The sequence below is a fragment of the Lontra canadensis genome, unplaced genomic scaffold (genome assembly GCF_010015895.1).
Source record: "Lontra canadensis isolate GAN:19392208 unplaced genomic scaffold, GSC_riverotter_1.0 scaffold53, whole genome shotgun sequence".
NCBI classification, from domain to species: Eukaryota; Metazoa; Chordata; class Mammalia; order Carnivora; family Mustelidae; genus Lontra; species Lontra canadensis.
In genome coordinates this window covers 8,677,364-8,689,078 of record NW_022631047.1, presented here as the reverse complement: position 1 = coordinate 8,689,078, position 11,715 = coordinate 8,677,364, and the positions used below count along the sequence as shown (strand labels likewise).

At 41.2% G+C, this 11,715-nt stretch overlaps 1 protein-coding gene across 1 annotated transcript; it reads right to left on the bottom strand.

Moving 5' to 3' along the window:
* Positions 1–729: 729 nt before the first annotated feature.
* Positions 730–11,339, bottom strand: NECAP1 (NECAP endocytosis associated 1). The gene is made up of 8 exons (XM_032874671.1): positions 11,207–11,339; positions 5,677–5,777; positions 5,417–5,521; positions 4,663–4,744; positions 3,742–3,850; positions 3,475–3,655; positions 1,148–1,250; positions 730–822 (listed from the first exon to the last, which is right to left on the bottom strand). The coding sequence occupies exons 1-8, from the start codon at positions 11,299–11,301 to the stop codon at positions 774–776; spliced, it is 825 nt and encodes a 274-aa protein (XP_032730562.1). The 5' UTR covers positions 11,302–11,339; the 3' UTR covers positions 730–773.
* Positions 11,340–11,715: the final 376 nt, after the last annotated feature.

The following is an 11,715-nucleotide window of genomic DNA, read 5'->3' as shown; positions in this document are numbered from 1 at the left end:
TCTACAACGTAACTTGGGAAACATGGCCCCTTGAACCTCCTTCATCCAAGAGACACCCACTGATCAAAGATGTTGCACTATTCAGCACAAAGAACAGAGAAAGTGCCACCAGCAAGACCCTCTGAGCATAGGAAGAAAGATGTAAACACATGAGAGGGTGACGGAGCTGCACCTGGCACTGGGTGTTCACTGAACAGGATAAGCCTGAAGGAGCATATATAACACTGACCCAGGAAACAGGTCTTTCTTCACACCTATCCCTATCAAAACTCAATTTGTAAACACTGAGGTCAGTCAGTCCATTGTTAGGGTCTTAGGTTAATGGAAAAGGAAATTTCAAGGTTTCTGTCTCCCCTGAAATTGCTAAATAGGGCACACAGGGTCATGAGATGATTTGGAAAGAAGGAAGAATTGAAAAGATGGGAGAAAAATTTTACAGATGGCAGATTTTGTCGTCCCCGCCCCCCCCCGCCCGGCGCAAAGAGACCTGGCCTTCTGAGCCCTGCATAGTCAGCCACAAGTACGGTGAGACCCATTATTCCCCTGCCTTAATAGTGAACAGGAAATAAGGGATACTTTCTTGGCTGTACAGCAAGTATCAACATAGGGGAGTGACATAAACCAGCTTGAATGCAATGGAGAAGCTATGAAAAAGATTGTCCAGTAATTTTGATTCTGGGGACAGTAGGAGTTCCTAGCTTCCCTCATAGATTGGTGCCCTCAAGTTCATTTTTTTTTCTTCAGGTCTGTCCTTAATGTCCTGCCAGTGCTATTCAGAACTGGACCCAGTTGGATGGCTGTGGTGCCTGGTTTGGAACAGAGCTGTAAGACAGGAGAAGAGAGAGAAAGTCAAAGGAATTAGGATAGCTACTCCATTCTTCATGTAATAGCTTCCAAGAAATTGCTGCCCAGACTTTCTGAAACTATACCTCGCAGAAATTCTACTTATCAAGTCTTGAGATATCCCACTCAAACATCATCCTACAACTCTCTTACCCCACCAACCCCCACACTCCCCTACTACTTTACCTAGAATTCCTGCCGAAGACTCTATGACCAGCAAATGCCCTGCTTTCCCAGATCAAGACTTCATTTAACTGTAACACTTCCTCTGACTGAGAGTATGGTGGTTTCATGAGGTTCATACCTGGATGCAGTGCTAAAGTCTCCCCACAGGTCACTGCTTGCAGAAACTGGAGCTGTTGCTGGTGTCGTGACAGGAGCAGGAGAATCCAAATCTAAAAGGATATCTGAATACACAGTAAAGAGAAGAGAAAGAAAAGGGAAAACATAATAAAAATCTTAGTAATAAAAACTTATGCTAACACAAATCTACACACAAATGTTCACTGCAGCTTAATCTGTAATAGTAAAAAATGGAAGACAACCCAGATGTCTTTCCATGGGTGAAGGTTAAACATACTGTAGTACTTCCATACCATGAACTACTACCCAACAACAGAGAAACTACTGACAGACACAACTTGGATGAATCTCAAGGGAAGTATGCTGAGTGGAAAAAGCCAATCCCCAAAAGTTATGTCCTCTATGACTCCACTTAATAACACTCACAGAAGTGACAAAATTATAGAGAGAGAAAAGAAATTAGTGATTGCCTAGGGTTAGTGAGGGGGTGTGAGGCAGGACACAGGAGGTAGGTGCGGTTATAAACGGATGACATGAGGGATCCTTGTACTGATGGAGCTGTTCTGTATCCTGACCATGGTGATGGATCCAAGAGCCTACCCACAATAAAAGTGCATAGAACTAAAAACACACATATACACACAAATGAGAACATGTAAATCTGATGAAATCTAAATAAGATCAGTAGATGGTATCGATGTCAACTTCCTGGTGGTATCTGACTTTGGTTTTGCAAATGTTACCATTTAGGGGAACTGAGTAAAGGGTACACAGGATTTCTTTGTGTTATTTTTTATAACTGCATGGGAACCTATGATTATCTTAAAATAAATAACTTAATTCAAAAAACTTTAAAGTAAACCTTAGACATTACACCCAGTGCCTTCTGGAGACACTTAAGAAAAGATGTAGGTTATAACCATTTTTACGTCAAAATTTCAAAAGAAGTTTACTCTTAGCAATCAATGATATGAATGCTCTACATCCCGTAATACAGTAAGTTAAAACTACAGATTCTAATACCTGCTTCTCTAATCTTTGGAAAATTCCTTCCCAAGTTCTAATGTTCCTATTCTTTTTTTTGGAGAAGAGTTGACATTTACTTATTTATTTATTTATTTTTAAAGGTTTTATTTATTTATTTGATAGAGAGAGATCACAAGCAGGCAGAGAGGTAGGCAGAGAGAGAGAGGGAAGCAGGGTCCCCCGCTGAGCAGAGAGCCTGATGTAGGGCTCGATCCCAGGACCCTGAGATCATGACCTGAGCCGAAGGCAGAGGCTTAACCCACTGAGCTACCCAGGGGTCCCTAATGTTCCCATTCTTGAAATGGAAAAGCTCCATCTATTCTTTTTCCCCTCAGATAATACGGAAGAGTGAAAATGTATTCATAAACCCAGATGCTGTCTAATTTTCTCCCAAATGCCTTTGGGAAGAAACAAAAGATAAAAAAAAATAACATTTACTGCATGGCTGCAATGTTCAAAGGACTATGCTAGGTGGTGTCACATCATTTCTCCTTTATAATCCTGGGGTAATTCTAAGTCTCCATTTTGCAGTTAAGGATATTGAGATGGGATGCCTGGGTAGCTCAGTCAGTTAAGCATCTAGCTTCACTCATGTCATGATCCCGGGGTGCTGGGATCGAGCCCTACGTTGGGCTCCCTGCTCAACAGGGAGTCTGCTTCTCCCTCTCACTCTGCCCCTTCCCCACGTGTACACTTTCTCTCTCAAATAAAATCTTTTTTTTTTTTAAGATTTTATTTATTTATTTGGCACAGAGAGAGAAGAGAACACACAAGCACCAAGTAGGGGGAGCGGGAGGCAAAGGGAGAGGGAGACACAGGCTCCCCGCTGAGCAGGGAGCCAGATGCAGGGCTCAATCCCAGTACCCTGGGATCATGACCCAAGCTGAAGGCAGATGCTTAACCAACTGAGCCACCCAAGCGCCCCTCAAATAAAATCTTTAAAAAGCAAAAAAGGATATTGAGACTCAAAACTGTAAATGTTACTAATACATTCAGATATAAAATAGCAGAGCTATAACCAAAATCTTACTCCATCTGACTCTCAGCCCTACTAGCATCTCACCAAGGTATAATGAAGAAAACAGTCATTAAATCTACTCATTTTCCAACAAAGAACCTGCCAAATACCATGACTCTCGGTTCACTGTAAAAGCTTTAATTCCTTATTAGAGGCTGCCAGAATCACTGTGTCAGTACCAAGTGCCATTTAACAGTAAAAACATCAAGATACTCCTTGACAAAAAGATGCTACCCAATCAAAACCTAAGATATGATGATTTCTCAAAGTTAGAAGAGATTTACCTGCATCACTACCTCCATGGTTAGATTTTGGAATGGGTGGTGGAGTGACATGATTGCTGATGGCAACGGAGGATGGTGGGGGAATAGTGACTTTGCCTCCAGGTGGGGGTGGGAGCAAGCTTAGGCCCCCAGCCCCTGTAGTCTTGGGCTTAGAAGCACCTCCTTTCTTAGTTGTAATGTTCTACATAGAGAAAACAGAGAAGAGAAAGAAAAAGTCACAAGCTTATTACAGAAACACAGGGAGTGGGGGAAAGAAAGCATACTCACCCCAATACTCAATTTGATGGTCTGTCCTTCCTTGAAGCCCAGATCCAACTTGGGACGATTATCCATGTCCTGAGATTCTTTGGAAATCTCAGATTCCTGCTTTACCCACCTAAAAGGGTAAATTATGTTAATCTGAGATTACCTGAGAGTCTGGCACACAAACCTGAGTGTAACTAACTTATGGGAAACAGGATTCCAGAAAGCAGAGTGAGGGAATATGAAGAATGAAGAAGGAAAGGAAGAAAAGCCATGAAAGAGGGCAACAGCGTTCGGTGGCACTGAGGAGCCACACAGAATACATATTTAGCTTGTCCCTCCAAGGACAGCATTTAGCTGCCAATTCCCATCCTCCATGGTTGAGCGCTGCCCCTGAGGGAGTGTTAATTCCTCAGTCCTTCCAGGCTGCATTCCTGTGCCAAGTGAGGGGACTTCCACAGTTTCAGAGTTCTGAGGCAGAAAAGCAGAGTTGTGCCTATGCCTGCCCTTGAAGTAGGGAGTAGACGGTGTGCATGATGCTACCCACCACAGCTGTGCCAAAACCAGGCAGGCGGAAGAAATGTTGAAACAGACACAGAACATGTCAGCTACACAAAGTAACAAAACTGTCCCACAACTCCCCACTACCTCCCATACAGTCCTGCTATTATTATATGCCTCCCTCAGCCACTTAAAAGCACAAGTCCCCAGAGACATAAGCAAAAGCATCTCAAAATACCGTACAAGGGACTAAAAACATGTTCCAGGTTTTAAGGAAAGGATAGAGCAAATACAAAGATAATGTAAGCAAATGGAAAGATTCAAATTCATAATGCACTAGTTTACCAAATACAGAAACCAGAAGGTAAAAGAGTGTCCATTCAACTGAAAAGGAGCACATCCAAAACCTTTTAACCAGGTAACTAAAGGTCAAATTTCACTCACTTGAAGTGATCTTGCAAGGAGACATTAAAGTCAAAGGCATCACCCCGATCTGTGAAGCCAATGCCAATGAAAGCACTACGCCCTGTGAAAAAGACAGGAATATTCTCAATAGGAAGTACCCCTTGGGGAAAATTCTACCCAGTGAAAAGTCCAGAACTTGAAACATTTTCTCACAGCCCAGGGGTCCACAATCTACATATAGCCCAAAGGCCAAATGCCACCATCACTTGTCTTTATAAGTAACATTTTACTTGAACACAGCTACACCAATTTGTTTACACATTATACGGCTGCTTTCACACTACATCAGCAGAATTAAGTAACTACAGTTGAGAACAAAATCTAAAATATTTACTAACTGCATCCTAACAAAAAGTTAGGACAACCTCTGATAGAGACTATAGAGAAAAGATGGAGAATGACTGCCCTAACATAGATGATTTAAGACAGTCCCACCAAAACCCACCACAAACAATGAGTGAATGGGCAATATGTGTTAATTCTTTGGTTAGTCAGACACTTTGATTTATTTACGTCTACCTATTAATCACCGTGTCTTGAACTTGTGTTCGTATCTATTACTAGTAACATGTTAATCCTTGTCCTTGCTTTTAGCAACTACAGTTAACTATGGAGAAAGGAGAGGAAAAATTTAGTAAACTAAAGAAAGATAAATGCAATTAGGACACACTTTCATTGAAGTGCATTACCTATTTTCCTACTACCATCCCATTCAAAATCCCAGATTCCTTACCAGTACCATCCTGGATCCGGATTACAAAGTAGCGGCTGGAATCTGTCACTGTCTCCACAGCAATACCAGGATATTGTTCTACTGGTGCCTGAGCAAAGAGCTCCCCTGACAGGTAAGAAAAAGACTTCTTTGGGCAAAGGAAGCAAAAATCTAAAACTCCAGTTAACAAATATTTCCATTCCAGTCCCCAACTTACATGTACTTATAAATGCACCAAACTAATACTCTTAATACGTCAGAGAGTCACCAGCACAGATTACCTGAAACTTTATCTTCAAGTTTGATGTAAGCAATCTTCCCTTTTGAAGTGATTCGGAGGCGACCAGTCCAATCAGGCTGGTCTAATTTCCAGTCAGATGCCCTAGAATAGGAAAATAGGAAGTCTCAGGTCCATGTCTTTAATTACTAAAAACCTACACAAATCATTTGTCACAGTTCTATTTTGCTGCCTGGGCTTATTCTTTCTACCTATTAAATAATCAATAAGAATAACTCATGACCCCTCTACATAGATGTCTCATTAGTACATATAGCCCACAGCAAACAAGTCCTTACTATGTAAGGATTATCCAATAAGCATCAATAAAAACATGTAAAGTACAAATACAAGCAATTTTTTAAAATTCTCATAATAATACCATTTCCCTACTGCAGATAATAATTTATATAATAGTATTTTACAGATCAGGTAACAACAAAGTCTACTAAATAAATCATATTGGTAATAGAACCCTTCCCAAATCCCTAAATGTATCATCATCTTTCACTGAATTCAACCAATATTTACAGGGTGTGTATTAAGTCACAGGCACTATTCTGAGCGCTTGGGATACAACAGTGAATGAACAAAACAAAGACTTCTACCCTCATGAGGTTTATAATATAAGAGAAAACAAGTAATAAAAGAAAACATAAAAAATAAGCAATATAAATAGTATCTCAGAAGATAAGTGCTACAGTAAAAAAGAAAATGCAGAGGCAAAAAAGGGAAACTGGAAGGGTAGTGGGAGAATAAACAGGTTGTAACACTCAAGAAGGTGGTTGGGGAGACCTTATTAACAAAGTGAAAAGTGAGCAAAAATGTGAAGGAAGCAAGAAAGTTACCCATGCAGATATAGGAGGAAGGGGGCAATTCCTGGACTAGAACAATTAGTCAACAGGTGCTGAGATGGGAGTGTGTCTGGAATGTCTGCCCTCAAGAAAAGGAAGCTGCTACAGTGAGAATAAAATAAATTAAGAGATGAAGTGAGAGAGGTAACAGAGGCCAAATTTTACAGGCCTTGTAAGAACTTTGGCTTTCACTCTGAGTGAAGAAGCCATTACAGGTTTTAAGCAGAGGTGAAACATGATCAGGATCTTCCTTTTATTTTATTTAAGAGAGTAGCTGTTTTTTTAAAAGACTTAACTTATCTGAGAGAGAGGTGAAGGGAGGAAGAAAAATCTTAAGCAGAACTTCCCGCTGAATGTGGAGCCAGACACAGGGCGCAATCTCATGACCCTGAGATGATCACATCCTGAGCCAAAATCAAGAGTTAGATGCTTAACCTACTGAGCCACCCTGTTGTCTGTTGTGTGTAGAAGCAATGTAAGTGACGAAGCATGGGGATTAGTTAAGAGATGACTGCAGTAATCTAGGAGTCATAAGGGTGACTAGGAAGAAGAGGCAGCGGAAGTGGCTACATTTTGGATATATTTAAAGCAAAGAAGAAGGATTTTCTAATGGATTTAATGTGAGGTAGAAGGAAAGAGAAAAGTCAAGGATGACTCTAAAGATTTTAGCCTGAGCAACAGAGCTGCCAATAACAGAGATAGACTATAGGTAGAGCAACGTCTGGGAAGAAAGATCAGGAGTTCAGTTTTGAATATGTAGAGTTTAAGATAGCAAACAGATTTTCAAGCAAAGATACAGAGAAAGCATTTGAATACGAGTCTGGAGTTTAGGAAAGACAGGTGGGCTAAACATACCAAAGTCCATGGAAACATTACAAATACTGAATACTTACAATTAGTATGATGATAAATAAATTTGAATGAAATCTAAGACATTTAAATATGACCAATTTTACAAAGCAGTGTCTTGTGGTTTTGTCAGAGCGTGGAAAAGAGAGGGCAAAGTAAAAGTTATTAATAACTTATCCTGGGGCAGCTGGCTGGCTCAGTCAGTAGAGCACGTGACTCTCGATCTCGAGGCTGTGAGTTCAAGGCCCACGCTGGTGCAGAGATTACTTAAAAATATTATCTTAAAAACAAAACAAACAAGCTCATCCCTTAGGAACCCGAAGACAAACACTCACAAGTTAGAAAGTAACAATAAGTATATCTAAACAATAATAAGTTTAACAAGATGGCAAGCAAAAAATGGAAAAGAGAAAGCACAGGTTTTGAACAGGATTTATAAGACAAATCTTTGTCATGTCCACCTCTCCTGATGCCCTGCCTCAAAGACGCTCAAGTACTTGAATCTGATCCAGAATACAATACTCTAAAGGTCCCTGTATTTTAATTCTTTTTACTATGGTCATCACTTCTTCTATTATGCCTCTATGAGCTAAACACAGTTTACTGAACGTATCAAAGCAAGCCTACCAGCTGTGTCTCCTGGGACAAGTTCCTTGTCTTATCTATCTTGCATGTCTAGTGGTCAATATTTAACAAATTCTCAATAAGTGAATGGCTATCCCCAGCAGCAGTCTCCTTCAGCCCTGAGCCTTAGTTCCTTTCCCACTCCCAAGACCTAGCCTGAGGAACTCTTGGTTTCACTGGTCTTCTGAACTGACTTCAAAAATTTTCATTCGCCTCAGTAATAAATTCTTACAGCAATCATACAGAACAGGCATGAAAAGCCTATTATCTCTGTCTCTCTAGGTGAAGAACAGTAACAGAGTAAGTATATAATGCCTAACTTCAAAGTCCAGCATTCTTCTCATTACCTTAAAACAGACTATTGAGCTTACTATTGATTTAGCTGAGGAGGAGGGTAGTGATGAATATAAAAATTTTTATAGGTTGGGATACTAGTTCTTCATCATTTATAACTTTCTCATAGACTTAAACTATCAGTGAAAGCCTGAGAAGCAACAGCTCACGCTAGTGATCTTAGTCACTCAAACCAAGTGACTCCTGCTTCCTAAAAAGCCCAGTTTTTCCTTTAATGGCAGCCTAAAGAAGTCATGCTTATAATGGAAAATATGTTCTGTAAACAAGATTAGGCAGAGAAAAAGACATAAAAGTAATGTTTATCAAGCATCTATTACATGCCAGGCATTATGCTCACTCTTAAGAAAATTAAGTGAGAGGATACTGCAAGGTGTAAGTAGTATATCCATTTTTACAAATGAGGAAACCACAGTTCAAAAGAGTTAAGTGTCGGGTGCCTGGGTTGGCTCAGTTAAGCGTCTGCCTTTGGCTCAGGTCATGATCCCAGAATCCTAGGATCAAGCCCCACGTCAGGCTCCCTGCTCAGTGGGTAGTCTGCCTCTGCCTCTCCCTCTGCTGCTCCCCATGCTTGTGCACTCTTTTTTTTTTTTTAAAGATTTTATTTATTTATTCAACAGAGAGACAGCTACAGAGGGAACACAAGCCAGGGGAGAGGAAGAGGGAGAGGGAGAAGCAGGCCTCCCATTGAGCAGGGAGCCCGATGTATTGCAATGTGGGGCTCAATCCTAGGACCCTGGGATCATGACCTGAGCGGAAGGCAGATACTCAACGACTGAGCCAACCAAGCACTCCTTGTGTGCTCTCTTGTTCTCTCTCTCGCTAAAACAAATAAAATTAAATTAAATTAAATTAAAAAAAAGAGAGAGTTAAGTGTCTTGCCAAAAGCAAATAATGGGAATCTCGATGCAAACTTAGTGCAGCTCTCTTCATTCATTATAGTAAGAGTGGATAATGATAAAATACCTTTTGGAGGATTAAAAATGTCAATAATAAGCAGGAAAACATAGATAACAAGAAAAAGAGGAAAATTAAGAAACTGTTTTGATGCCTCACTGCTGTTAACGGACATAAGGATAAAAGGCTCTGGATAAACTAGGAAGTGAAGGTAGAGAATGCAGATAGGTGAGAGAAGGAAAGTCTTTAAAAAATCTTAAAGCAGAAGAAAAAGAAGAGAACCCCACTTTATAGTATATCCTATCCTCCAGGAAGTCTTAACTATTAAGTTGGCACCTTATTTAGCAGTTCAATCAATGCTAACTTATGTGATTAAGTATAACCTACTAATTTCTTCCACATTTAGAGTGCCCACTATGTGCCAGACCTGGTGCTATAAAATTAGAAAAGAAAATTAGAAAAGAAACAAGTTGTTCATAGCTAGTCTGGGAAAACAGATCGAGCAATCAATTACAATACAGAAGGAAGAGCACTCACTATGACAGAGATAAGCATAGGTGTTGTGGAAGCATGCAGAAAACATACTAAAGCCAGAATGAAAAGGTAAAGGGGAGCTTCCCAAGGAAGAGATCTCAGCTGAGTCACACATATTACTACCTGTAACTACCATCAGAAAACATGTAGATTCCTATCATGGTCAATCTGGAGTCTGACTGAAAAACTGGAATTAGGACTCCCTCTTTACCAAAAGGTACAACCCACAGGGTCTAATGCACAGGTCAGCAAGCACAAAGATACTGAGTGATGATGAACTGATGATGAATGCCTCTCCGGTAAAGAGGCACAATAAAGGACACAGGAGGAGCACAACAGTCCAAGTAATAATAAATGCCAAGAGGAAAATCATGATGGTGATGTGGATCAGAGAACAATAAGAACAGTATCCTATATATTTACATGCTGCTTTACTGTTTCCTAAATTCTTTCACATTATATTATTTCATTTAACCCTCCAAAAACTTCTGTGAGGTACATAACCAGAGCAGATTTTATTATCATTAACTTTTTTTCCCTATTTCACAGATGAGAAAACTAAAGCTTGGAAAAGCTAAGAGATTTGTCTCAAATCATACAGCTGTTAAGTTGTCAGAGGTCATACTCATATTTCTTAGCATGTAATCCAGTTAACATGTTAATTCTTTCCACTACATGACCTCGTGACTTCCTGCAGCATCCTCAGAACCTCACTGTTATCGGATTACAAGGTGGTTAGTTAGCACTACAGAGAAAATGCTCCATTTACTCTGGAGAGAAAAAGCTATGGCAGAGGTTAAGGAGGGGGGGTGTAGGAAAATAGAAAATACTATGTAATCATCAAGAAAACGAACTGAAAAGAAACAGAATGGACAACCAATGAAAACCTATAATCCTAACCTTTGCCCACTAGCCACAGAACTGAAAGGAAAACCAAATAATGGATGGTATTTGGTAGCAAGACTGACAACAGCCAGAAGATAAACTGTATCGCCTACAGAATGGCCAACAATGACTATCCACAAAAGCGTACCGGGTACTGGTAATGGGTATGAGGGAGGACGGGAGGGGGGTTTCGACAAGGGTGACACACTGAAGGACGCAGGAAAGAACGAAAGGTGATTGGCAATAGAGCAGGGACGATTGGATGTGGACGATGGGGAGCAGATGGGTAACCCAGAGGGGCCGAAAGGAGGAGGGGTGTGAGGATGCAGACGGTAATTTTTCTAAAAGCGGAGGAAACCAGGATGGCATTCCACAGTGGGGAAAGAACTGGAGGGCCGGGCCATAACAACCCAGGTGGGCAGGCTAACAAGGTGACAACCCAGAGGTGGCAGTGGCAAGGGACGTGCAGCGTGCTACCTAAGGAGGAAACTGTCATCCCCGACCCGGTATGCATGTGCTGCAGTGCCTCGGGGTTAGTACCTGTAACCGCGGTTGGAGGCCCGGGGAGGAATCCGGTAGACGCTAACATCGGGCTTCACACACAGAACAGACTCGTACTCCAACTCGGCCGCCATCTTGGCTCTGCACTCCGCGCCACCGGAGGCGGGGCGTATGGAATGGGGGCGGACTCTTGGGGGCGGGGGAGGTAGGCTGTGCGCAACTTCCGCTTACGCTACTTCAGCGCGATTTTAATTGGGTTCCTGAGATTAACCTCTGGAGGTACCGGTTGGGGAAGCCATATTGAAACCTGGAAACCGTGAAGCTGTGCACTTCGCCATCTTGGGTAATGGCAAAACAGCCTTTCCAGTGCGTGACCCACGTTATGGAAATCTCGATTCCCAAAGGTGATTAGGGAAAGCGCCATCTTGGGGCTGGCAGGTTCCTGCAGTGCTTGAGGAGGAAGAGGACCATCTTGAAAAAACTGGGAGAATTTCTTTCTGACAAGAACCACTTTTTTTTTTTTTAAGATTTTATTTGTTTATTTGACA